Genomic DNA, 26528 nt, shown 5'->3' on the forward strand with positions numbered 1-26528 from the left:
CCCATACATGCACACAGGTCTGCTTTGTTCTCATACACAGTGTGAAGATTAACTCATAGAAATAGCAACCACTCAGCCAGTAGCTGACTTGAGGATTCTTGCAGCCTTACTTTCTGAAACTTGGCTGAAGTAAAGGATGGTTGCTGTAGTTTGACTCCAGCACAAACACATGAGGAAACCCAGCTCACCTTGCAGCCTTCCGAAATGGGAAACTGCAGCTTCTCCTCTGTTTTGCCAACGGGCCAAAAGGTGAGCACTTGGTTTTCTTCCTTTACATGTAAGAACATTGTCACCTCTCTGTGAGATACTCTCTCAAGTGTAAAGATGGATACAGACCTAGCAGGTTTTGCACACTGGTGGTTTCTTTGGGTGAAAAGTTTCTGGAAAGCTGCAAAGCAAAAATGAACATGTGAAATGCACTGACAACAACGTATGTGGTGGGCTTGGGTCATGTTCTAGAGCAAAATGTGATGCCAGAGACCTGCTGTGCTGCTTCTGTTCTCTGATGGCACTTAGTACCATAATCCTCAACATGTAAACATCAGTGGACTGATCAGACCAAAGTTTTTTAAGTTCAAAGGCTTCTGAGGGTTTCCACGTGTTAGAAGGTTATACCAGCAGGTGCAGCTTGCAGTTAAGTAACCTCAGGTAAAATGGGTCCAATGTTCCTACAGTGTTGTCTTGTGAAGCATGAATGCACTCTGACTGCACTTGGGCAAGCTCGATGCGCTCACAGGAACAACTTCATGCTTACATGAACTGGAGATGGAATAACACTTTATTTTTGTTGAAACTCTTTCTTTTCAAAGCTAGAACTATCTACAGAGAAAAGCTTCAGCATTTCCAATTCCAGAGGGTGCAGAGTGCCAGTAACAATCAAGGAATGCAGCGGACGTCCTAACTCCACTGTGGACATCTGATAGAGCGTGCCTGAAACAATCTTCTGGTCTGCAGCACCCACACGTGCAAGGCCAACACAAATAGTGTTTTCAGTTATTTCTGTAAGAAAAGTTTGAAAGCAGATTAAATGCTTTGTTTATTGACTTCATGAAAAGCACTCAATACTGCTCTCTTTTAACTTCCAATTAATCATTGGCGTGGCACAGAAAGAAGCTTGTTCTTCAAAGGAAATGAAGCTGGGGCTTAGGGATGTTTTTGAGCAAGAAGGGGAAAGGAACTGGCAGTAGAACATGAATTCATGCAGGATTTGTGTTAGCTTTGAGGAAACTGCTGCATCTGGTCAATTCTGTGTCAAAGATAAAATGAAAGGACTTTAATTTTCACAGTACTGAAGGAATGAACTTTGAAAGGAGGCACATAGCTAGATTAACAACTGGATCATCTTTGTAGCTGCTGTAATTTCACCTTTAGTCTCCACAAGTATCTTTCATAGTTTACTCTTGGCCAGTATTAAGAATTCAAGGTCAAAATCATAGTTCTGCATGGCTGGGTTAATCTAGATTCATACTGCTCTTCCTATAGAGAATTGTCACCAGTCTAAATAACATCTAGCAGAGATTCATAGAGATCAGCTGAGCTAAAATGCTCAAAATCCTCCCATCTCCCACAGCTTCAATGGATCAAAGAGCTCAGAGTTGAAGATGGATAGAACAGTATGGGGTCACCAAACTGAGGCTGGCTAAAGCTGGTTCATCTGTGCTCAGTGGACAACACTATGTTCAAGCTCTGCTAAATCCATCTCATGGCTAAGGTTTAAGGCAGCCCAATTCCACTGCAGAGCAAGAGAATGCTAAGTTTAAGAAGGGAATAGAGTTCAGAGGCTCATCACTAAGTGTGATTTGAGAGGGGTAGTAGCAGAGAGAAATGTTTGCATAACAGTACCTGCTGCTTCTCCTTGGAGCCTCCTGTTGTGAATAATGGCAAGAAGTTGTTCTGCAGCTTGATTGACACTCATATAGCGTGGTGGCTCATAAACTTTTCTACCTCTGTGGGGAAAGCAAAGTACAGAACTTTCACACAGGACCTGTTTCATTATCCCTAGTGTTCTTGCAGTTTATTTCAAGAAACCTCTAGACCAGCAAGCTTGAACTTAAACAAGTCCATGCTCTCAGAAATGGCCTTTCAAACAAAAGTGAAACTTCTAAGGAAGACAGAAGTCTCTTTGTGTTCTCCTCACCACACCTGTGAAACAGCAGGGCCTTGAGTCTTAAAAGCAAATTCATCTGCTGGAAGCAATATGCAGGTCTTGCAGCTATTCCTGAAAGATGCATTAGACTAATTCAAGGGCAAAGTCCTGCTTCTCTGTCAAATGCCCTGCAGACTGATGATTACAGACTAGAAATACATTCTTAAATGAAATGCAGCTTTCTTTGCCAACTAGATTCACTCAAACAGATTTTATTTTGCAACTCCAGAAAAAACAAACCTCAATGCTACTGAGACTTCCCAAATGTTAATTTAGACCAGGGCTGCAGCATGCATATGAAGTAACCATTTATAATCAGCACTGGCAAAACAGACAGCCTGCAGAGAGATGACTGAGATGCAGCAGGGGCCTTTTGGAAGGCAGTTAAATGAACTTATAAGAGGATTTTCTATGCACTCCTTTAAAATGTGGCATGTGTTCAGTACTTTGAACTATTTCTAGCCAGTGTAAAGAGGAATGCATTCAGAATGCTGTTTCAGCTATGAAATCTATTTCAAGATGGGGCACAACGGCAGTAAAAGAACACTTCACTTCCCAAGCAGAAAACTCAACTCATCCCATTGTGACTTACTGCTTCTCACAGAAACAGGTGGGGGGAAAAAAAGGACTATGGAACTTCATTCCATTACTGAAAATAGAGCCAGGTCCTTTTGTAATGAACAAAACAGTGCCACTCCTTGTAACTAATGAAAGAATGTGGCCGGTGAGAAGTACACGAGGAGAAGGCAGGTAAGTTCAGTATTAGAGTATGGGCAAAGCACCTTTGTTCTTTGTACAAAAAAGCCCTTTGTAGACACACTTTGTTTCTCTGTGTTTTCAAAATGGTGACTCACTTCATTAGATTCTCCAGAGACTGCTCCTTCACTTTAATATCTGTAGAACAAAACATAACATAAATTCCCTACAAGCAGCCTGCTTAGTTTTCTTTGTAAGCAAAGTGTACTTGAGTTAGCAGATTCCATAAACTTCATGACAGTACTTTAGCTATTACAGGAAAAAACATAATTACCTTCTGTTGTTTCATGTGTGCATTAATCACAGAGTGCTGGGATTTTATGTATGTGATTCTACCCAAAGACAGGGTAAATTTCATAGGTGACTAAAAACACACAACTGGCAGTTGTATTTAACACAGGACAGCAAAGTGCCAGCACGTTTAAGCATAGCAGGGGCTTGGGACTGTTCTTAAATGCTGAGGCCATCGTAGTCACACATAGTAAAGCAGTGTAGCTGGTCAATAGCCATTACATCACTGCTGTGCAGCAACCTGCCTTCTGTTAGCATTTCCTTCCTGTCCCAGACAGAATTTAGAACAATCTTCTGGTAAGAGGGGAAAAAGAGGAAACATGGAAGGAATCAGGTAAGATTCTGTACTTCTGCAATTGTGAGACTAACAGGCTGCAGTCTCTCAAAGAGGCAGTCAAGCACTACTTCTATTCAAATGCCCCCCAGCATTGCCCCAGTCAAAGCTGGACATGTTATTTTTAAAGAGCATTGCTTAAGTTATACAATCAGCTCCTAAATCCAAATCAGGCTGCAAGACTATCAGTGCACAGTTTACCAAACTCCTTACAGGTCCATGAAATCACTTTGCATTCTGAAAGCTATCAGCACTAACCCTTTTTATGTCACATTTGCTAGTGGCCTCATTCAGTTGGATAAGCAATCAATACACAGACCAGCATCACCAATAGTATTAAGGGAATCATTAATTTGGAGCACTACTTACTGTCTAAAAAGAGACTTTAAGATTCAGCATCACCAATAGTATTAAGGGAATCATTAATTTGGAGCACTACTTACTATCTAAAAAGAGACTTTAAGATTCAGCATCACCAATAGTATTAAGGAAATCATTAATCCAGAGTACTACTTACTATCTAAAAAGAGACTTTAAGATTTCAGCATCACCAATAGTATTAAGGGAATCATTAATTTGGAGTATTACTTACTATCTAAAGAGACACTTTAAGATTCAGCATCACCAGCAGTATTAAGGGAATCATTAATTTGGAGCACTACTTACTATCTAAAAAGAGACTTTTAAGATTCAGCATCACCAATAGTATTAAGGAAATCATTAATTCAGAGTACTACTTACTATCTAAAAAGAGACTTTAAGATTCTGTAGTTGTCACAATCCTTGAATAAAACACTTTTGAAGCCATCTTTAAAAGAAATCACTAGAATTCTGATTTTTAGCCAATTTTGAAAACAAAGAACTTTTGAGGCATTGGAAGTGATGCTTACACATATTAGTTGTGTCCCAGTCAGGATTTCTCCAGTTAACCACAAAACTTGTTTTTACTTAAAATATGGATTTGTTTAGTGAGAGATCCCAGCTCTGCCTGAAAGGCAATACAGAAAGGTATATGAATATGTATTCAAATTTGCAAGGGTCTCACTAGTTTAGATGCAGGCAGTTCCACAGTATTCCAGAAGTTACCTAGACTAGCAGAGTTACTCAGAAAGTGGCTTTCAGCCGAGGATGGTTGAGTAGGATAAAAATCAGACAGCACCACAAGAGAGCCTGGGGGCAGCGGTCAGCTGGGAGTCATAGAGTCAGCCAGGTTGGAAGAGACCTCTAAGATCATCCAGTCCAATCAGCCCTGTCCAATCAACCAGACCATGGCACTAAGTGCCTCAGCCAGACTTTTCTTGAACACCTCCAGGGATGACAACTCCACCACCTCCCTGGGCAGCCCATTCCAATGCCAATCACTCTCTCTGCCAACAACTTCCTCCTAACATCCAGCCTAGACCTCCCCTGGAACAACTTGAGAATGTGTCCCCTTGTTCTGTCCCTAGGTGCCTGGGAGAAGAGACCAACCCCCACCTGGCTACAGCCTCCCTTCAGGTAGTTGTAGACAGCAATGAGGTCTGCCCTGAGCCTCCTCTTCTGCAGGCTGCACACCCCCAGCTCCCTCAGTCTCTCCTCACAGGGCTGTGCTCCAGGCCCCTCACCAGCTTTATCTGGACACATTCCAGTCCCTGAGCATCTCTCTTGAATTGAGGAGTAGCATTCTTTTTCAGCTCTGTGATCAGCAAGAATTTTTTACAGCACTGCAACCTCTCACTGGACAATCATATCCTGCCAAAACATCCTTAGATTAGATTGTTTAGGAAAGAGAATATAACCTTACAAAACAGCTGGGCTTACACATACAATTCATTCCCAGAAAGTGAATTGTGCTGAGGTCTCACCTCATTAAGTCAATAAAAGATAGCTGCTAGTCACTGCAACCTGAGCTTGGTCTAGCTTCAAAACACACTGATCTTTAGATCAAAAAAAGGGTTCCTGCTCCTACCTGACTTCTACAAAGACAGCATTTCTTGTAGATTTTTTGAAGAGGAATTAAGAAAATGTGGCTGCTGTAGCCTTAACAATGGCTGAGCTGACTTGAAGTATGCACAAACATTCCAATTTTTGGTGTATTTTCCAAGATACATGCTGGCTAGTTATTTCTGGAACACTGTAACAGCTTGTTCAGGGGGCCCATCCCTGGAGATATTCAAGGGGAAGCTAAACAGGGCTCTGGGCAACCTGATCTCATTGAGGATGCCCCTGTTGACTGCAGAGGTGGTTGGACTAGATGACCTTTGGAGGTCCCTTCCAACCCAGACCATTCTGTGACAGACCTCATCTCATGCCTATCAGTACTGTTTCTGGACACTGCAGGATATGGTAGCTAAGGAAAGGAGGGTAGCAGCAGCTTACCAAGTAAGCACAGTGTGTGCATTCCATTCTGCCTGTTCCTCTTGATCTTGTCAAAAAAGCTCTCTGGCTTCCACGAATCTGTCCAGAAAACGATGGAAACTGTCTCTCCAAAATTGTACAACTGTAGAACAAAGCAAATGCAATAACACACACAGTAAGAAAAAGATAAGTAAGACAGCATTAAAAAAATGCTACAAAAATCCTGACTAATTGGCCACACTGCAATGTCTTGAGCCTGCTTCCTAAAGAAGTTTGATACTGCAAGGAGAGTGCGCTGCTACGAGACACTGTGTCTGCTCTTCCACAAAACACTGCATGTTTCCTTCTCAGAAAGCTGCCCTCTGCTTCTCTCTCTAGTGCATTCCTTTGCATTCATAGCAATCTGTAATCACTGAACTGCTTTCTCTTCCTCATAATAGAGTTGTAAATAGTAAAGCATGTTAAAGAACTACCTGTGAAGTGTTTGTCTGTCTCTGCACTCTCCTTCTCCACATATATTAACTAACTTTCAATCTAATTTCTGTTGTTATGTAATTCTGAATCCTTTTAAAGGCAAAACTTCATAAACTTGCATGAAAACTCATGCTTACTACTCCTTATTTAGGTTAAGGCTGGGGGGGGGGGTGTCTTCTAATAATGCCATAATACTTTGAATGTTTTGATTCTACTGCCATAGTAGTATTTGCATTCAAGCAGCACAGTCATCAGATGAGATCTGCACTATGCAGGAGAAGTTACAGTCCAAAGAGATTGCTGATATGAAAATCTGAAGGCATGGAGCAAAGGTGCAACATGTTTTATGCATACATGGTAAGAAGAATATTGCCAGCAGATTCTGTGTCTCACAAACTGTTACTGTGAGTCCCTGACCTCCAAGCAGGCATTTGAAGCAATGGTCTTGCCAATCATTTCAGTGATGCAAGAGTGAAAGCCATATGCAACCCAGAGCAGCATTTGGACTGTAAGTTTTTGTAACCAACTTGAGAAAGGATAAAACCACATCAGTTCTGGTTAGTCCAGCTCTGGAATGGATCCATCCCAAATGAATATTGCAGTTTGTCTGCTCAAGCCCACCAGAGAAACAGCTAACCAGGCTAACCTTCCCAGCAGCTATCCAGACTAACCTTCTCTGTGAACCTGGAAGGAAAAACTGCCTTTCCAAGCTTACTACAGGAGATACTGCGCTGTTAACAGAGAGCAGGACCCTCTGCAGAAGCAGGTCTGTGCCATCTGGGGATTCCCCTACACATACTTATTTCACTGTGGCATTAAGCTGTGGTTTTAACTCATTTACATTGGCACAGCAGAATTTGAATCAAAGCTGAAACACGTTTGTTTTGTTCAAGAGACCAAAAGCTGAGGTTTTAACCATTCATGCTCACAGGAACAGTGTTTATACAAAGATTCCTGGCACGTTACTGAAAACATTTCCTCTTCTCAATATTTCATTCTAGCACAAGGAGAAGAACACAAAGTATACATTTCACAACCTAAAGGTTCTTCCAGTAAACTAAATATAGGCTGAACCAAATTAATTGCTCCTGATGTAACTTGTTAACTACTTCAAGGCTCTGCCCTAGATAAATAAATAAAGGCAGCTTTGTTTTGTCTGTTCTCCAGGAGGGTAGCTAGAACTCTTTCCATTTTGTAGCAATGCTGAAGAAGAAACATTCCAGCAAGAAGTTTCTCCCTTTGACTGCTAAAGCATCTGGGAGCAAGCTAACCTTTATCCTCCTCGGTGGTATGGCTTCAGTCACTGACTGCTGCTGCACTGTCCAGTACCAACCTAACTAGCTTACCATCTGCCACCTGAAAGCCACTGCAGCTACTTCCCAAAGAGCAGCAGCCCTCCTTCAGAACAGAAAGTGCCCTCAATTAACCTCACATCTTGTCCCAGCCCCTTTGGCACTCTAATAACCTGAAGGAGAGAAATATTCACTTTTACCAAAGAAAAAGACATGCAGAAACGGGCAGATTGTTACTATCTGGCAATTAAATCTTCTAAACCACTCTGCCAGATACTAAAAACAAGTTGGCCATTCAGCTTTATACCCTACAGCATTTGTTCTGATTGTTCCTTTTCTCTTTTCCACTCTCCTTCACCTTTACCACCAGCAAGAAGTTAAGCAAGTTATGCCTTTTGTGCAAGCACTGCCAGTAAGGTTCACTGAATCTGTCCTTTGTCTGCTAGGTATTGCACTGAAGCTGAAACCTCAATGTCAATAAAAGAATCAAGCCATTTTGTCAGCAATGGCCTGTGCTCAGAAGCAATAACTTCAGGAGATCATCACAGAGCATTGCTATCATACAAACCTGCACTCACAGTCTCTCAACAATACACTTCCTTTCTCACCTGGACACAATTAGCTTCTACTCCAACGAGGTGGAATGAGGCATGTTTTATGAACCTCCTAGAGATGTCTTTGCAACTTACACTGCTCTACTAACTGAACTTCTGAAGAACAGATGTCCTAGCATTAATGATTATATATTTACACTTCACAATAAAAAGGGGGAAACACTGCTTTAGGAACTTTCTGGCACACCAGTGATCTCTGAAGGCTGTGAAACTGAAGCGGTGATAACCTCTGTTGTGCTGCACGGCTTGTAACCAGTTACCTTACAAGCTCTTTTACAGAGGCAACTGTTTCTTTCTGTGTTTGATGTCTACAGAGGTGTGACATTACCGGGAACACAGGCACCCTTCCTTCCACCACAGTGAGGCTGTATTAAAGAAGCAACATTTAACCGTAACAGAACTGCACTTCTAACTGCCTCCCTGTACCTCTTGCAGACTCGGTTTGTTCCTAATACAGTTTCCTGTGCTGTGTTCTAATTTCTACCTCTTTAGCGTGTAGTATCAGCCCTTCAAGGAAAGCCTCACTGAAGAGAGAGCAGTAAACACCAAAAATGCCACTAGTGTCCTCAGGACTCAGCAGTTACAGAGGACAGCAGCTCCACCAGAGCTAGAACCCACGGACATTTTTAAAAGATTCTTACCACCAGTCATAAAAGATCAAACATGGCCCTAAAATCTCAGCTATTGTGCTTGTTGTTGCAATATAGCTCTAACACATGGTTTGGTAATTGAGATGGACTACAATGCAAGCAGGGGCTAACATCAGGCTTTGAGGCTGTTGAGAAGATAGAATCATAGAACCATAGAATCATAGAATGGTTTAGGTTGGAAGGGACCTCAAGATCTCAAGGATTATCCAGTTCCAACTACCTGCCATAGGCAGGGACACCTCCCACTAGAACAGGTCACTCAAGGCCTCATCCAACCTGGCCTTGAACATCTCCAGGGAGGGAGCAGCCACAACCTCCCTGGGCAACCTGTGCCAGTGTCTCACCACCCTCACTGCAAAGAACCCTTTCCTAACATCTAGTTTGAATCTCCCCTCTTCCAGTTTAAACCCATTACTCCTTGTCCTTTCATTACAAGACCTTGTCAATAGTCCCTCCCCAGCCTTCAGATACGGGAAGGTGACTATAAGGTCTCCTTGAAGCCTTCTCTTCCCCAGGGTGAAGAGTCCCAACTCTTGTAGCCTGTCCTCATAACAAAGCTGCTGCAGCCCTTTGAGCATCCTAATGGCCCTCCTCTGGACTCACTCCAACAATTCGATGTCATTCTTGTGCTGGGGGCTCCAGAACTGCACACAGGACTCCAGGTGGGGCCTGAGAAGAGCAGAGTAAAAGGGGAGAATCCCCTCCCCTGCCCTGCTGGCCACACTGCTCTTGCTGCAGCCCAGGACACAGTTGCTGTCTGGGCTTCACGTGCACACTGCCGGCTCATGTTGAGCTTTTCATCAACCCAGACCCCCAGGTCCTTTTCCTCAGGGCTGCTCTGAGACAATGAAGAGCTCTGTGCTTTGCAGTGAAATGATCAGGCTGTACAGTTGTCAGCACTGCTTTGATGAGAAACGAAGCTTCACAGCGGTCTGCTGTGTGCTGCACTCTGCAATAAGCAGCTGGCGTTTAGGAGTGGGCAAGATCTGTTCTGCACAAGCTAAAGCATCACATTTGCACTCATCAGATTTGTTAGAATGCCTACATTCTGCTCAGGCACAAAAGTGCTGGAGTTTTAAAGGGACCAGTGAAATGGTTGGACAGATATTTTACACTCTCAGCTTGTAAACCAACCTTACGCTCCCTCTAATGCTCAAATACTTCACAGCGAAAATGTCTAAAGGTCATTTTGAAATGACCTCAGTCTTTGGAAATACTCTTCCTCCACCTTGCCCAAGTAGTAATTGCCTTAAGCAAAGCTTTGTGCACTTAAATTTTGCAATGCTAAAGTCAGGAAAGGAAGGCAGATCTCTCCACTCCAACACAATGCTCTATCTGTTTGAGTTTTCAGCGCCTCATAAAATACTGCTCAAAGCTGTTCTCACCTTCATCCTTCACCTCAAAACAAGCTATAACTTCCTATCTATCCAACCTATAGGTTGGACTGGATGATAGCTGGGACTGGATGATCTTTCAGGTCTCTTCCAAACTGTTTGATTCTATGATCTTATTTAATATGAAAGAGTATCTGGCATCTGAGGTCTCTGTTTTCAGTTAGCATTTCTAATGCTTCTCTAAATGATATCCCTTGTTTTACTTCTAGATATAAGCAGAATTGACTGCTGAGAGGCCAGAATAAACCTTAAAAGAAGTGCTGTACCACAATTTCAGTTTGAAAAGCCTGCATGCAAGCAAAATGTCAATGAATCTGCTGAGCAGCTTTGTTTATGGCCAGTCTGAATGACAGCAGACACCTGAAGTGGTTCACATCAACAATCCTCACCTAAAGTACTGGTGTGGCTAATCACCACATAAATATGGGGCACAAAAAGAAGGAACAAGCTGAAAGACTAAATGAGGAAACTGAAAAAGGAAGATCCTCCATCCCCTCGGTGAAGTACTAAAGCAAGCAGAAGAGAAGATGCGAGATAATATTAAAGGTCAGCAGGGCAACAGCTGCAGAGAAACCAAGAAGTAAACATTTCAAAATGCAGGCATTTATTTTTACAGCATCTTTCCCAGAATTGTTGCTGTATCAGCTGCAATGGTGACAAAGCAATTCTTCACTGAGGAGCCTACCTCCTTTCCTTAATGTTCAAACAGCTTCAGAACTGGACACGTGGCAGAGAAAGATGGTGAAAAAGAGTCTTGTCACTGCATTTTTGAGACCTGACAGCTGTATATACACCTGGAAATGCCTGCCAGGCAGCAAGACTGAACTGTCCCTCACTGTGTTCTGTGTTCAATTCATCCTGGGTTACACTGCAGGTTGTTCTCACTGGACAGATGTGTTCTGCAAATGGAGATACAGCATAGCCTGATGACATCCACACTGAGAGGCACCAGAAGGCCTTTTTCTCCTAAGGATGTGCCTTAATGGAATTTGGAAACCACAGAGCACCTGCATCATCCCAAGTTACTTCCTGATAAATCTCACTGAGCACCTAGAGGAAGGCTAAGACTTGTTTTCCTTATCCTTGTCATAAGAGCTTTGATGTGTTGCTATGCACACTCATCCTCAAAAAAGAGGCTAAAGTTACATTTTTCACCTTGTCTTCCATAACCAGTTAACAACCTTCCAGACAATATGCATCAGATTAAAGGGCTCTTACTCTTCTTTATATGATATAATGTTCCCAGAGAACAGCTTAGAAAGTAGTACATGAATCAACATAAAGGCAGCAAGAATCTGTCAAACTTAATTTCTGCTTGTAATTGATAACCACAGTCCTAACTCTGGACTTTTACTCTCTTAGTATCACAGACATTTAGCAGCTTTGAATGTCTCTCATGAGAGCCTTCACATGAAATCCAAACTTCTACCATTCACACACACCTGGCTATGACTCCTTTTGAATTTCAAGCTGAAAGATTGGCTCAGCTGTCCTGAAAACCTCCAGTCCTCTTAACAAGCCAGAGAGAAAGGAACTGTGAAGAAAAGGATGCCTCATTGAGGGAAGTCCACTCCACACAATTACAGTACTCTGAAGGCAGCTGAGACAAATCATATAAAGGCAGCTGAAGGGAAGAACACATTTTTCTCTTGGCTGCCTCCTGTATCAGCTCTTAGGGAACACACCTTCTATGGACACAATAAAATTCAGCTATCAAGACTCAGAAACTCTAAGCATATTTGAACAAGACAAGATTTTCTCTCCAAGGTAACGTCACCTTATCTTTAATAACCTCTTATGACTCTTCCCAGCAATATCCAAATAATGATGTTTTCCTACTCTGGTCACTTGGGTTACTAATCTATAATTAACATATCTAAGTGGAGAAAAAGATCTATTCTGATGCAGTGGATGTTTCTGGGTCAGGTTTACTGGTAATGAATGGTACTAAGTTGAATAGCAATTGCAAGTAATGAAGTAGTGTCACTAGCACTAATTTCACCTTTAATTGGGCTAAAGAACCAAATGCCAACTTTGAAAAGGCTCAGCAGTTGGTAGTAAGTGAGACAAACAACCAGTGATGGTAAACAGTTTATTCACTGTCAGTGAGTAAAAGCCATTTTGTGTTCTAATAGGAGAGACTCTACAAAGGGTGTTTTTGAAGATCGGGGCACAGAAAGAGGGTGGAACCCACAATGTTCTGCTCCTGCAACTACTATTTTCTATTTGACTATGAGCCCAGTGAGTAATGATAGCATTCTTCAGCTTCCTTGTCTAAAAATATTGTTCTGCTTGATGCTGAAAATTTAGTCACCTCTTCAGTAAAGACTCAAAAATAACACAGTAAGCACTGCTTTTGTCTTTAAGTGACCTGCTATTAATCAAACTGTTTTGTGACTGAATTGTCTTAGAAGACCCAAAAAAAGATCAGATAGAGACAAATCACTGAAAGAGAGAAGGGGACATGAAAGATGTTTGTTCTGAAGCTATTCAGGTGGAAAAGTGGGTAGGTCTCAAAATGAAGGCAGGTCTTTGCTGTAACATGGGTTTTTTTCCTGTCTGCCCTACCAAAATGTAAACCAAATGGATTCAAAACTAGCAACACAGCCCTTCCAGAAACGTGGCCTGTTTCAGTCTTTTGTCTCAGCCCATGGCCTGCCACCAGTTTTGTGCTTTTATCACACCAATGCTATTACCTCAAGCCACTTTGAGTTGCATCGTTCCTTTATGTGCATCACAAGTCTGTATGATGCAGTCTTCCTCGTGTGTCTGACCATCCATACTGCTACCTCAAAGATGGATATATTACCAGAATGGGATCAGAGAGAATACTGTTTTGAGAGCACTACTCTGGTGTGCTAGTTTGAGCCTAGCTGAGATATTTTGATGAGAAGAATTAAATCACAGGCTGTGAAAAGGAAACAGTGGTGATGGCTGCTGCACTCATAGGCTTGCTGAGATGGATAAAAACAAGAACATAAATATAGATAATAGAGTTGCTCTCTCTGGGTCTGGTTACCTCCCTTCTCTCCCTAACCTGCTGTCTGTGTAACTAATCCATCTGCTTCCTACCCACCCTGGCTGATTCTCCAAACTCAGCTTGAACATAAAGCAAAGTCTGAGATAAAGTGGAGGGGTGGAAGGGTGGTTGGGAGCCTCTCCTGGGGACTTTGGTTTCTGGGAGAGGTGGTGTGTTTCTGTATTGCCTTTTTTAACTTGTGTATTTCTGTCTATAGCTGTAAATATCTACTTGTATATAGTGCTCATCTGTAAATAGAAAGCTTGGTTCTAATTTCCACTTGGGTGAGTCTAGTCTGGGTGATTTTCACAAGAGTGGGGATGGGGTAACACCCAAACCATCACATCTGGCCAGTGACCTTCTCAAATTAACCCAGATGTCATGCAGACCAGGAAGGAATGAAAAAGGTGTCAATTTGAGACTCTGTGAGTATCCTGCCTCTTTATTCTAGGGCTAAATCCTTACCAATAGGCACTATTCTGAAACACTGAATGTGGGTACAGACAAAGACATGGAAGTCAGTCAGTTGGATAGTTCTAAGGCAATGTCTTGCTCACAGGGTAGCTGGAGAGTGGTAGAAACAGAGGCAAGCCCATTACCTAGAACCACAACACTTTCTAAAGCTAAATAATGGTCTAGTTGCCTGGACAGGGCTGGCTGATAGGTTGGACTGGATGATCTTGGAGGTCTTTTCCAACCTGGTTGATTCTATGATAACTACCATGCAGCTGCCAGTGAGGAAAGCTGAACTAGCTCATTGCTACCATCCACTACAAGTGCTGAGAATTTTAGTCCTCCTCTGGGGACTTCTGTTCCCTTGCCCTGATTTCTCTGGTGGTGCACACACTGCACAACTGCACAACTTTTTTCCTGGTGATTTTTTCCCCAGTACAACAGGAGTCAGAGTGATCGACATGCCTATGTGTCAGACAAGAGCAATGAGCCTGCAGAGAACATGTGAAGAGGTGCTCACACAGAGGCTCTTTTACCCTCCTGGCCATAATCATTTGTGTTTGATGTTCTTCATCCTTGGGAAAAGATATTCTTCAGTGGGAAAAAAAACCCCACCAAACAGATACAGTGAAGCACAATAAGAACAGCATATGAGTGAGTCACGCAGCACATCAGAGTTGTATTGCTTTCAATACCTGTGGCTCATTGTATCAATCTATTTGAGCTTCTTAGAAGTAAAAAAATTAGTTTTCAAAGCAAAAAAAAACCCAAAAAACAAACTCAACATTTCATACAAATACAATTGTCACCTGTGCAGCCTTCACTGGGCAAAAGAGTAAAAATCCCCCAAGTATCAGAAAATGAGATATTCAGCCTTCTTTACAACCTAGCAAGAAATACACCCATGGATTCAAGGTGACAAGCCATCACTCTATTGCCTTCAGTAACTTGCTGCTGTGCAGGGAAACTGCAGCTCTCAGAATGTTGCTGGCTGCACAGAAACACTGCTCTGGTGACAACAGACATGTTCTTTTGTGAACAGTGGGCCGTAGCTGCAGTTCACTGACGGCCTCATCAGCAGTTACAGCTCACTACGCACACAGCTTTCAGAATAGCATATAAAGGTGTTTCCTGTTTTTCTCTAGTGAGAAAGAAAGAGGTTTTGTATCACAATCAGATTAAAATAGGACTAAAGCAAAGCCTTTTCTGTGGTGAAGCAAAAGAGAAATCCGTGTTACACTTGACAGCAGTTTGAAACACAATAACCCCAAAAGCAGATCGATTGCAGGAGCCAGCCATGAATGTAAAGACTGCTGAGATTATAAACTTCCACCACAACTTTAATTAAACCACAGACTAATTTTTTGGTAAGATAACCCCTCAGTTGCTGTTTCTGCTGTAAGCAGCAATGAAGAGTTAAACACACAGCTGCTTATAGTCTGTCTGGCGATACAATATGATCACTATTTCCTAAAATGCCTTCTACAGTAGGAATGCTGACTTGTGTGAAAGCAACCCCTTCCCAAGCTGGAATGGAAAAGGAGACTACTGCCAGAGTGAGTAACATCACATTTCCTTTGTGGTCAGTTCCCTTCAGCATGGGCTAAGGAAATGGTAAACTAATGTCCAAAACTCTGCATATTTGAAAGATCTGATGGACTGTTTGCAGTCTATTCCCTGTTAGCTTTCTTCTCCTTTTTACCAATTCATCTAGAATCTCTATGTGCCTCCTTTTTACGCCTAACTGGAGTTGTGGGGGAAGCAAACTTAAGTCACCTGTTCACTTTGGGAATATGAGCCTTGAAGCTTTCCTCCTCCTGAATATAAAAGAACAGTGAAAAGATAGCAGGCAGCAGAAACTGCTTGGCAACAGCTTGGTAACAGAAACAAACTGCACCACCATGAAGCCAAAAGGTGAGCCCCAGCCCCAACTCTTGCGATACCTGCCCCAGTAAGTGCAGTGACAGCTGACAGCTGCCTGCTGTACATAATGATTTTAGATACCAAGGAGCCTATTTTCTTCCTAAAAGCTTATTTTGCCCAAGTTTTACAGCAGTAAGAAAGTACTCATAGGAAGAATTAAAAGGCAAGTGAATCCTGAGCTGCATTTCCTTCAGCATCAGCATTCATGTCTCAGAACAGGCATCAAAGCAGCGCTGCTGAAGTGCCACATCTGATGCCTCTCTGGTTTCTAAACCGTTCAGATGTGATCAAAGGCAGGTAACACCCAGCTCAACACAACATGTTTTCTGCTGCTGGGCAGCATTGAAACAAGGCAATTGGTGTTTGTCTGTTTATTAGAAGGTGTCAGCTGTTGAGATTATTAAAAGTGGTGCTCTTTTAGATTAAGCTAGGAAAGAATGCTTCCTCCTTCAGTGCTAAAAACTCACTGTTCAAACCCACAGTTCCTCTCTGTAATATACTTGTGCAATATACTATGCAAGTGCAAGGTCCTGCATCTGGATTGAGGCAATCCCAAGCACAAATACAGGCTGGGCAGTGACTGGCTAGAGAGCAACCCTGAGGACAGGGAGTTGGGGGTGCTGCTGGATGAGAAGCTCAACATGACCCAGCAGTGTCCAGTTGCAGCCCAGAAAGCCACCCAGATGCTGGGCTGCATCAGGAGAACTGTGGCCATCAGGTGGAGGGAGGTGATTCTCCCCCTCTACTCTGCTCTGTTGAGACCCTACCTGGAGTACTGCATCCAGTTCTGGTGCCCCTATGACAAGAGGGATGTGGACATGCTGGAGCTTGTCCAGAGAAGGACCACGAGGATGATCAGAGGGCTGAAGCACCTCTGCTATGAGGATAGACTGAAAGAGTTGGGGCTGTTCAGTCTGGAGAACAGGAGGCTCTGAGGTGACCTTCTTGTGGCCTTCCAGTATCTGAAGGGGGCCTACAAAAAAGATGGGGAGGGACTTTTTAGGCTCTCAGGGAGTGACAGGACTGGGGGGAATGGAGCAAAGCTGGAGATGGGGAGGTTCAGACTGGAAGTGAGGAGGAAGTTGTTCAGCATGAGAGTGGTGAAAGACTGGAATGGGTTGCATGGGGAGGTGGTTGAGGCCCCATCCCTGGAGGTGTTTAAGGCCAGGCTGGATGATGTTTTGGCCAGCCTGCTCTGGGGTAGGGTGTCCCTGCCCATGGCAGGGGAGCTGGAACTAGATAATCCTTGTGGTCCCTTCCAACCCTGACTGATTCTACGATTCTATGCCTGCTTCAGTTTTGGTTTGGGGGTGTCCATACCCAGAGACCTGGCACCTAGACAGGATTCTGCATGTTCCTTTTATGACAAGACCAGCACCTCTCTTAACAGGATATCAAGTTAATTTAAGAATAAACTTATCAGGTGACCACCACTAGTAGAAGGAAGCCAACATGAGCAAAGCTTTAGCTATAAAATAACTTGAACATCAAAGTGTCTTGGGGCAAAGGAAAGTTAAGAGAGCAGAGAACAGAAACACTACTATTCATTTTCACATGTGCTTATCAAAAAGCACTTTTGCTGACACGTTAACAAATTCTGCAGAGATATGTACAGTTGCTTCAGATCTTCAAACTTCAGATTACAACATGCTCTGCTAAAGGGATGGAAGAGCTCACCAATTCACCAGTTCAGCAGTAGTGGAACAGGATATGAACAAAAACGTTACCTGTAAACCACAGCAGCCCACTGCATTCATTATTGAAGCATTATGAATGACCTCATATGGAATCCCCAGTTTTACTGCACGTAGTACCAAATCACTATGTGTTGTGGCCCTGTGTTAAGAAGAGAAAGGAATTAGGAAGATTCAAGTGATAAAGCGACCAAGTGTCACTAGTGTTACAGTTTGTTTTGAAAGCAGAATGACTCTTCACAATGAAGGCAATGCAGAAGTGCCAAAAGGGTAACAATGACTTTACTAATTGCTATGGAGAAGTCCAATAAGGCTTCCACATGTCACCTGAGTTGAAAATACAGGCATCCTTAGTGTGTCACTGTTACAGTGTGAAACTAAATTCAGTTGTAAGCAGAGTTTTTCTAGAGGTTTTGGTCAGGTCAAGAGAGGCAGACTCCTCAGAGTTCACATTATAATAAAGATAAAATCTATCTCACTCAATTGGGCTGAAGAATAAGTTTGTATATTCTGAAACAGTAGCTTGCTCCACAGAATATAAACTGTATCTTTTTTTTTTCTCACTGCTCCTTTTGACTTTCAGGTTGTGCTTTCCTCCTTCTGAACCTGCAGCTTCTGTGTTTCAGATTCCATGAGGGGGTGGAAAGGGAGCATGCATGATAGTACTGGCCTTTGGAGCCCTTTGTCCCCAGTGGGGGATAAAAGAGCTCAATTAAGGTACAGGGCAGCTTGTGCTGTTGTTAAGCTGTACATATATAGGTACATATATGTAAATATATAGATACTGTCTGGATGTGTTCCTCTGTGATCTGTATTAGACAGTATTGTCCTGCCCTGGCAGGAGGGTTGGACTCGATGATCTCCTTGGGTCCCTTCCAACCTCTAACATCCTGTGAGCCTGTAAATATACTTTGTATCCTTGTTATTGCCATTTATATTCTTATATTTGGTTTCTTTTGAAAATACAATTCCATTTTTTGCTCCCAAGTGCTGAGTGCAGTGAACCTGCTCTTTGGGGAGCAGATTTCCAGAAATCCAGAACAGTTACAGTTCTTTGCCATTTTCTGACATCATTGAAACTGTAGCACCAATACAATTGTCACTTTTTAAAGAGGCTTTGGCAAGTACTGGGAAAGCTCCCTTTATCCTTTTTCTTCTGCAGGTGTCTGTGCACATCTCTTGAACTGTAAAAGCCAACTCTGTTTGGCATAAATTTCACAACTTCAGTAGTTCCTTACTTGCTGCACAGCCAGGCCTTCCCCCCTCTGCACCAGTGCATGCCAGGAAAGCACCACACTCAAACAGCAACTTTGAAGAGCCTGAGATAAACTGCATGCAGTTTTCAGAAGAAGCATCCTTAGACTAACCCAACTTTTATAACATTTAAGCCAAATTACTCAAATTAACAATGCTCAGGTTTGACTGATCAGTTTTGTTCTGAAATAATTAAGAAAATTCTAGTTAAGCTTAGAAAGGAGTTAAATTTGGCTCCAGGTCTAATGCTCAAAACCTACCCTGCAAGAACTGCTGGGCTTGTAGTTAATGCAGCTGGAATAGGAGGCTGGAATCCACCAAATCTCTGAACTGCAACAATGTGCACATACTTAGCTGGTTTGCATGTATCCTGGGCACTCCATTTTCCATGTGCAATACCAAGGTGCACCTACTCCTTGCCTAAACTTATCAAAGAGATGCTAAGTTTTGGAGTAAGATATAAACTGGAGGTAAGATGCTAAATTTTGGGGTAAGATATAAAATGGAGATTAGAGGCTAAATTTTGGAGTAGGATGCTAAATTTTGAGGTAAGATTTAAAATGGAGATAAGATGTAAATTGAAGTAGGATGATCAATTTTGGGGCGAGATATACAATGGAGATAAGATGTAAATTGAAGTAGGATGATCAATTTTGGGGTAAGATGCCACATGTTGGGGTAGGATGCTACATATTGGGGTAAGATATAAAATGGAGATAAGATGTAAATTGAAGTAGGATGCTAAATTTTGGGGTGAGATATAAAATTGAGATAAGATGTAAACTAAGTAGGATGCTAAATTTTGGGGTAGGATGCTAAATTTTGAGGTAAGATATAAAATGGAGATAAGATGCTAAATTTTGGGGTAAGATATAAAATGGAGATAAGATGTAAACTGAAGTAGGATGCTAAATTTTGGGGTGAGATATAAAAATGAGATGTAAATAAAAGTAAGATGATAAATTTTGGGGTAAGATGCTACATGTTGGGGTAGGATGCTACATTTTGGTGTAAGATATAAAACGGAGATAAGATGTAAATTGAAGTAGGATGCTAAATTTTGGAGTGGGATGCTAAATTTTGGGGTAAGATATAAAAACAGAGATAAGATGCTAAATTTTGGGGTGGGACATAAAATGGAAATAAGATGTAAATTGAAGTAGGATGCTAAATTTTGAGGTAAGATGCCACATGTTGGGGTAGGATGCTACATTTTGGGGTGAGACATAAAATAGAGATAAGATGTAAACTGAAGGAGGATGCTAAATTTTGGGGTGAGATGCTAAATTGGGGTAAGATATAAAAACAGCTAAGATGCTAAATTTTGGGGTGAGACATAAAATAGAGATAAGACGTAAATTGAAGTAGGATGCTAAATTTTGGGGTGAGATGCTAAATTGGGGTAAGATATACAATGGAGATAAGGTGCTAAATTTTGGGGTGAGACATAAAATGGAGATAAGATGTAAACTGAAGTAGGATGCTAAGTTTTGGGGTGAGATGCTAAATGTTGGGGTAAGATATAAAATGGAGGCAAGATGTAAATTGAGGTGAGATGCTAAATTTTGGGGTGAGATGCTAAATTGATGTAAGATGTGCCCCTGCCCATGGCAGGGGGGTTGGAACTAGATGACCTTTGTGGTCCCTTCCATCCCTGACTGATTCTGTGATTCTATGAAAGCTGAATAATGGCCTTAGCCATCTCATTCCCAAGATGTACACATTTTTGTGTCACCATTCCAAAGAAGGAAGCAAGAATGAAGCAGCATATGCTGATCAGAGTAATAAAACAGGAAGGTTACTTTCATCCTGGCCTCCTTTAGTTGCCCTAAGAGTAACTGAAGTCTTACAATTTTGACATTGCATGCCTGACTAGCACCACTGAGCAGATCAGGTGCTTTAGACTGCAACACAAATGTGGCAGCAGCTGGCAAAGCTGTAAGGATCAATAATGAAAAAAGAAATCAGTTTGACTAGAGCAAAGGAAAATAGAGGAATTTTGAATCTGAATTTGGGAAATCACAGACCATGATACATAAAGGCCCCCAGACCTAGGAGAATGCAATAACCTAAACCAGGCCTTTAGTAAACAAACTCTGGTCCTGATTTTGTTAAGTAGAGGTGATTTAAGGATGACTGTTCTGAGAGGGGTCTCATTTATGGCCCTGTAGTATTCCCTTCACATACACAGGACAAGGAGAACTGGAGGATTCTCTGGTTATGCTAACACTGAGCAGGGGATCAGCTGGCTTCATTAATTCAAACGTGCTCCAGCCATTATGTTCTAACAGATCTGCCAATAATGACTGTAACTAAAAGCAGAAGCACCTCCATGAGCACTTGGATAATGCCATCCAGGACAGAAACATTCAGTACTCTTTCCAAGTAACCTCATGAAACTCTAAATCTTCAGGGCACCATGTGGTCATAAGAGCAAAATCAAGAGCTAAGAACATTTAGACAGAAGCAACTCTTTCAAAACCAGGGTACTTCTTTGCAGTGATGTATTATATTAGCCAGAATGGAAATAGTTTAACACTGAAACTAAGGAAGATCAAGATAATGCTTACAAGCTGCAATTCCATGTCAATAGATATGTGTTGTGGTTTATTTCATCTGTGTACTCTATCAGTCACTGAGTCTGAGCACAAGGGTATAGGTAACATGGTTCTATGCTCAACATGAATCCTCATTTTAATATTAAGATGTGTTGAAAGTATAATTAGTACTTCTGAAATGCAGTATCATCTGCCCATAAGTACTAATTATTACAATATACATTCTCTTGCCAGTTCCCTTCCAACTTTTATTTACATAAATTTTCTGCTTTTGACAGATGGGCACCTCTTTTTCATAAACTCTATTTTCTCACTCACAAATAGGGTGCCCAGTGATTCCATTTTTCTTGTGCCCCTTAACACTGTGGTATAAATCTTGAACCACCAGCTGGAGACTTAAAAGCTCTTCTGTGTGGCTTGACATTACAGATTGATGATGCCTGACTGAAAAGACAGAAGAGGATCCTTCTGGTGATAGGAAAAAAACTACATGCTTCAGCAGGAGTAAAAAGGGGAAACAAAAGGCTTTAATAAACCAAAATAAGAAGACATTTATAGTGTCCTAAACAATTTTTAAAGCCATCATATATCAAAACAGGAGCACTGTACAACCAACAACCTGCATTCATTCTGAAACAACTGAGCACAAAAACTAGTTTGGAAGTACAAATAGCAACTAAAAGAACATAGATCAAAATACAGCACATTTCTGAATTATGTGATGGCCTGGAATTTCTTCTGTTAGCAGGAAAAATCTGGAACAAAACATTCTCCGTTAAAGTTGGCACAGAGAATGAAATTACAAGTGACTGCTGAAGCAAAGATTTATGCATTCTGGTGGATCAATACTCCTACCCATAAGGGATATCCACACATGGAAACTTCAAAGCAAGTTCAAGTGTAAATAATCATGCCTATGTTTTTAATGCAATTAAAACATAGACAAAGACCTGAAAAGTGCTTTGGGCCTGAAAATCAACTTCTTACTAAAGAATTACAGTTATGGATCATGGCTCCTTCCTATTGAAAAAAGAGAGTGATCAAGCTACAGCAATAAGCAAGGAGTTGTTTTGCCTTACCCAAAAGGATCACCAACGACAAGAAATGCGACATCACAAACATCAGCTTCCTTTAAAATGCTGTCTGCTTCTTGTTCCACTGTTTCTCGATCAGCCAAAATCAATTCTTTCCCATAAAATTCTTCCTAGAAATTGAAATTAATAAGAAACACCAAAATAAGACACTTTAGACTGGGCATCTTTCTGACTGCTCTCTCAGGAACACAGGCAATGGACACTGGAAAAGACCAACTTTATCGTTCTCCCTATAAGTCTGACCCATGTTTTAGAGAACCCTGCCTCCCCCCTGGAACACCTCATCTTCCCAGAAAGCATATCCCAAGCTGAAAAAAAATAGTCAAGCACATTGCTACTAAAAAAACTTCAGGTTTTATGCCTTTTGTATCAGTTAAGGAGCTGCTCCAAAAGCAGCCCAGTCACTCCTGCACACTGAAGGTAGGTGGATGGACCTCCAGGTCTAGTTAATTTAACCTGTTACCCTGCTGTAAGGCAATAGCTTAGTTGTAACACCCACATCAAACCAAGATAGAAATGCAATGCTAACTGTGCCACAAACTATTTTTCTTCATTTAAGGAATGATTTCAAAGTAATCCTTCATCTTCACTTCTCTGCAAGAAATAATTTACTATCTATACAGATAAGCATGTATTTGATCATGTTCTTTGTTTTTCTTTGAAGCTCAGTAATCATCATGTCTCTTGGTATGTTTTAAATGCCTTTACTGCCAGAATAAAACACTTTAGTTCTAGAACATGTTGTTTGACCACATCTAAATCACATGCCACCATAGATTTCACATGCTCATGACATGATTACATAAAGGGTTTTTCCCAAGGCACAGACCAAAAAAAGTGGGATTATTCTAAATAGTACTTAGAAAATGCAGGTGGTATTACAAACATTACAAACTGATGAAACTATTAAGTCAGTTAGAGGCCAGAAAGATTTTCTTCCATCTTCTGTGACTTCAGTGACAGCTTCACCTGCAAAGACCAGTGAATTGACAAGAGAATCTTCATACTTGTAGAAAAGCTTCCATAAAAATCTATCCCACAGTTAGAATCCTAGATATGGGTTCAGTTTCCTCTTCTAAAGATGACTTGCTCACCATTCTTGGCTAAGTTTATCTACCTCTGTAAAATGAGGATATTATTTTCCTTATGAAAGACTACAACCTATGGATTTGGTAGAAAGAAATCCAAATATATGTATAAGTCAATCTTATACCTGTGATCCAGAACAGTTGACAGCCACTCTGATGTACTGCTGAGGTCTATACTGAAACTAATAAATGCTGACACCCCATTTGCTTCAAGCATCTTCCAGTAGATGTGCATTAGCAAATGGTCCAGCATGACAGCAGCCAGTCTATAAAGCAAATCACTTCATGCTGACGACACATTACAAAATCTACATCCATTTTGGTGGGTCTACCATTGGACCAAACTAACTTTAGGCCAGTCCAGTAAGCAAATACACACTACAGAGCACAAAGATGCATTCCCAGAAGCACACCCTTCAGCGTGCTTTCATCTAAGGGAATCTATTTGTATGCTTTGAGAAAAAGCATTCTCCTGACAAAAAAACTAAACTGTAGACTCACTAGAACATGACTGGATACAAACAGTTCTTTCACCAAATTGAGGGCCCATTTTGCTGGTTGACATCAAACAGCTTTTAATGTACATTTGAGGCCAAAAAGACAAACTAAGCAGGTCACATAATTCCAATTTTACAATCTGATTTCAAAAGCATCAGCACGGGAGGATGCCTAGAAAATCCCTGCAGAAAATCTTTTGACAGCTTTCCCACAGCTTCCCATGTTGTTCAGAGGAGGCTGACTTTCAGATTACTAGGTTTAGCATTCAGCATTGTTACTTGCATGTAAACTGCACTATCATAGAATCAATCAGGTTGGAAGAGACCTCCAAGATCATCCAGTCCAACCTAGCACCCAGCCCTAGGCAGTCAACCAGACCACGGCACTAAGTGCCTCAGCCAGGCTTTTCTTGAAGACCCCCAGGGACAGTGCCGCCACCACCTCCCTGGGCAGCCCATTCCAATGGGAAATCACTCTCTCTGTGAAGAACTTCCTCCTAACATCCAGCCTATATCGCCACTTAGCTGCAGGTAAGGCAGGTTCTTTTAGTTTGTTCTGACTGATGGTTTTTCCCGATGATGCCCTCTTTGGGACATCCAAGTTTCTTACAGACTTAGATCAATAAACCCCCAAACAAATCGCCCTATTGCCACACTGCTCAACAGCTCATCTCTGACTGAATCTGGATGTCTCAACCTGTTGAGACTGCGTGGCCCACGAGGGAACATGGAACTGTGTGGCAGTCATCTCACTATTCCCAGCAGGCACACCGTAATACTTCAGCCAGAATCAAAGGTTCAAGGTTCCAAACCAGGTCTGTCGTCTGATTACTTTTTGTTTGTTTGTTTGTTTTAAACAGATCATTTTCCTAAACAAATCATTCAGTCTTTCAAGATCTCCATACGCTGTCAGATTTTGAGATGAAAACTGGCATTAGCGCTTGTAGGAAGGGGGATTTCGCTTTCATTCTAGGCTTCTCACAGCAGCGAAACGAATTCTTCCATAAAATACAGCCTCTGAAGGTCCCGTGCGTGCTTTCTGCCCGGGAATCGCACCGTCCGTGTCCCCAGCGGCCGTCAGCGACCCGCCGGCCCAGCACCCTCTCCTCATTGCTTGGCGCCAGGGCCCTGTGCAACTGCGGCGGCCACACCTACCAGCGCTTCCTTGCCCACCGTGAGGATGGACGTGTAGGCCTCCAGGTACACTCTGTGACACCGCCTCACCGTCTCCAGCCCCTTCACTGTGATGTCCTTGGCATCTCCCAGGCCCAGCCCGACTAGATACAGCATGCTTGCGGGAGCGGTGGGAAAGAGTCGCCAGTGCCGCCGCGGCTATCTACCTCAGGAGGGAAACGAGGGTCAGCCGCAGCGCCTCACGCCACGCAATGCCACCGAACGCCAACGCCACCGCCGCTGCCACCACCCCGCCGGCCGCCGAGACCTCGCCCCACGTCTCCCCGCCCCTCTCCCCCGCCCCTTCGCGCCAGTACACCCCCAGCCCCGCCGGCCGCCGCCGGCTGCCCGCCCGCCGCTCACCGCCGCTCACGGCCGCTCACCGCCGCTCACGGCCGCTCACCGCCCGCCTGCTTCCCGCCGGCCGCGCCGCGGCGAGTGGCCACGCCCCCCGCGCTGGGCGGCGCAGGCGCTGCCGGGAGCTGTGGTCCGTGTGGGCGGGCGCGCGCGCCGCGGCCGTTGGCCATGGCCTCGGTGCGGGGCGCCGGGACGCGGGGCTGCCCCACGCTCCTGCTCGCCAGCGCCCGCAGCATCCCGGTGCTGGGGCTCGGTAAGTGCCGGGGGCCCGCGGCAGGCTGGCCGAAACTGGCGCCGGAGTCGCCTCTCCCCAGCAGCGTTGTGCGCCGCTGGCGGTCACCGCCGGCTCAGCCCTCGCCCGCGCCTCAGAGTTCCGCTCTGCTGTTCCCTCGCGGCCGAGCTCGCCGCGGGGGGGTCCGGGCCTGAGCTTCCCGCCGGTGCCGCCTGTGCAGAGCCCGGCTGTGCTTGCTCTCCTCCGGAGGGTTCTTTAGTAGTGGGTGAATCTTCGTGGCTGTGTTACATGGGACCTTCTGGGCCCCCAGCTGCTGTTCTACAGCAAGGCAAGCTGAGGAGCAGGTGCTCTTCTGCTTGGGAGCACAGATCTCTTCTTCCACTTCCCCAGGGTATTATTTAGTGATTTGGTAGCTTGTTTTTTACTTATGAGGCCTGAGAGCAGAAGTGTGGTGTTTTTTAAAGCCAACTTTCCAGCCTGACTTAATCTTACTGGAAGCTTCTGGATTTTTTTTTGTCAGCTGCACCTGTCACAACCCAAAGCCTCTGTAGCAGTTCCTGTAGCACCTTGCGAATCGAAAGGCCTCTGCCTTGTGCTTGCAGGGCGATGTGCCCCATGTGTGTGCTGGCAGAATTGGAATGCTGTTAAAACCGTGACAGGCTGTCAGAAACTGGGGGCTGTGTGTTGGTTGGTTGGTTTGGGTTTTGATACTATCATCGAGTCAGTCATCAGCAAGTTTGCAGATGACACTAAGCTGGGGGCAGATGTGACAGAGTTGGAAGTCAGAAGGGCTCTGCAGTGGGACCTTGACCACCTGCACAGATGGGCAGAGGCCAAGGGGATGGCTTCAATAGCTCCAAGTGCAGGGTGCTGCACTTTGGCCACAACAACCCCATGC

The 26528-nt window shown here is 43.2% G+C and overlaps 2 protein-coding genes and 1 long non-coding RNA gene across 6 annotated transcripts in view; 2 read left to right on the plus strand and 1 right to left on the minus strand.

Annotated features, from left to right (window-relative positions):
- Positions 1 to 760: 760 nt before the first annotated feature.
- On the minus strand, positions 761 to 25499 carry DPH5 (diphthamide biosynthesis 5). 3 transcript variants are annotated; one of them, XM_064147064.1, is made up of 8 exons: positions 25415 to 25499; positions 25024 to 25204; positions 22269 to 22393; positions 17411 to 17519; positions 5886 to 6006; positions 3001 to 3040; positions 1843 to 1946; positions 761 to 999 (listed from the first exon to the last, which is right to left on the minus strand). In XM_064147064.1, the coding sequence occupies exons 2-8, from the start codon at positions 25156 to 25158 to the stop codon at positions 779 to 781; spliced, it is 855 nt and encodes a 284-aa protein (XP_064003134.1). In that variant the 5' UTR covers positions 25159 to 25204; positions 25415 to 25499; the 3' UTR covers positions 761 to 778. The 3 variants fall into 3 exon arrangements, with proteins under 3 accessions (XP_064003134.1, XP_064003136.1, XP_064003135.1); XM_064147066.1 differs by having other exon boundaries at positions 25425 to 25493; XM_064147065.1 differs by having other exon boundaries at positions 25405 to 25427.
- On the plus strand, positions 11140 to 23435 carry LOC135177296 (uncharacterized). Its single transcript, XR_010303025.1, has 2 exons — positions 11140 to 12055; positions 21619 to 23435. It is a non-coding gene; the product is annotated as an uncharacterized LOC135177296 (long non-coding RNA).
- Positions 25439 to 26528, plus strand: part of LOC135177294 (uncharacterized oxidoreductase ZK1290.5-like) — a 65836-nt gene continuing 64746 nt past the window's right edge. For both annotated transcript variants that reach the window (XM_064147062.1, XM_064147063.1), the window contains exon 1: positions 25439 to 25651. In XM_064147062.1, the coding sequence (XP_064003132.1) occupies positions 25567 to 25651 (85 nt within the window). In that variant the 5' untranslated portion in view covers positions 25439 to 25566. The remainder of the gene's footprint in view (positions 25652 to 26528) is intronic.

This window comes from Pogoniulus pusillus, chromosome 8, assembly GCF_015220805.1.
Source record: "Pogoniulus pusillus isolate bPogPus1 chromosome 8, bPogPus1.pri, whole genome shotgun sequence".
Taxonomy (NCBI): domain Eukaryota; kingdom Metazoa; phylum Chordata; class Aves; order Piciformes; family Lybiidae; genus Pogoniulus; species Pogoniulus pusillus.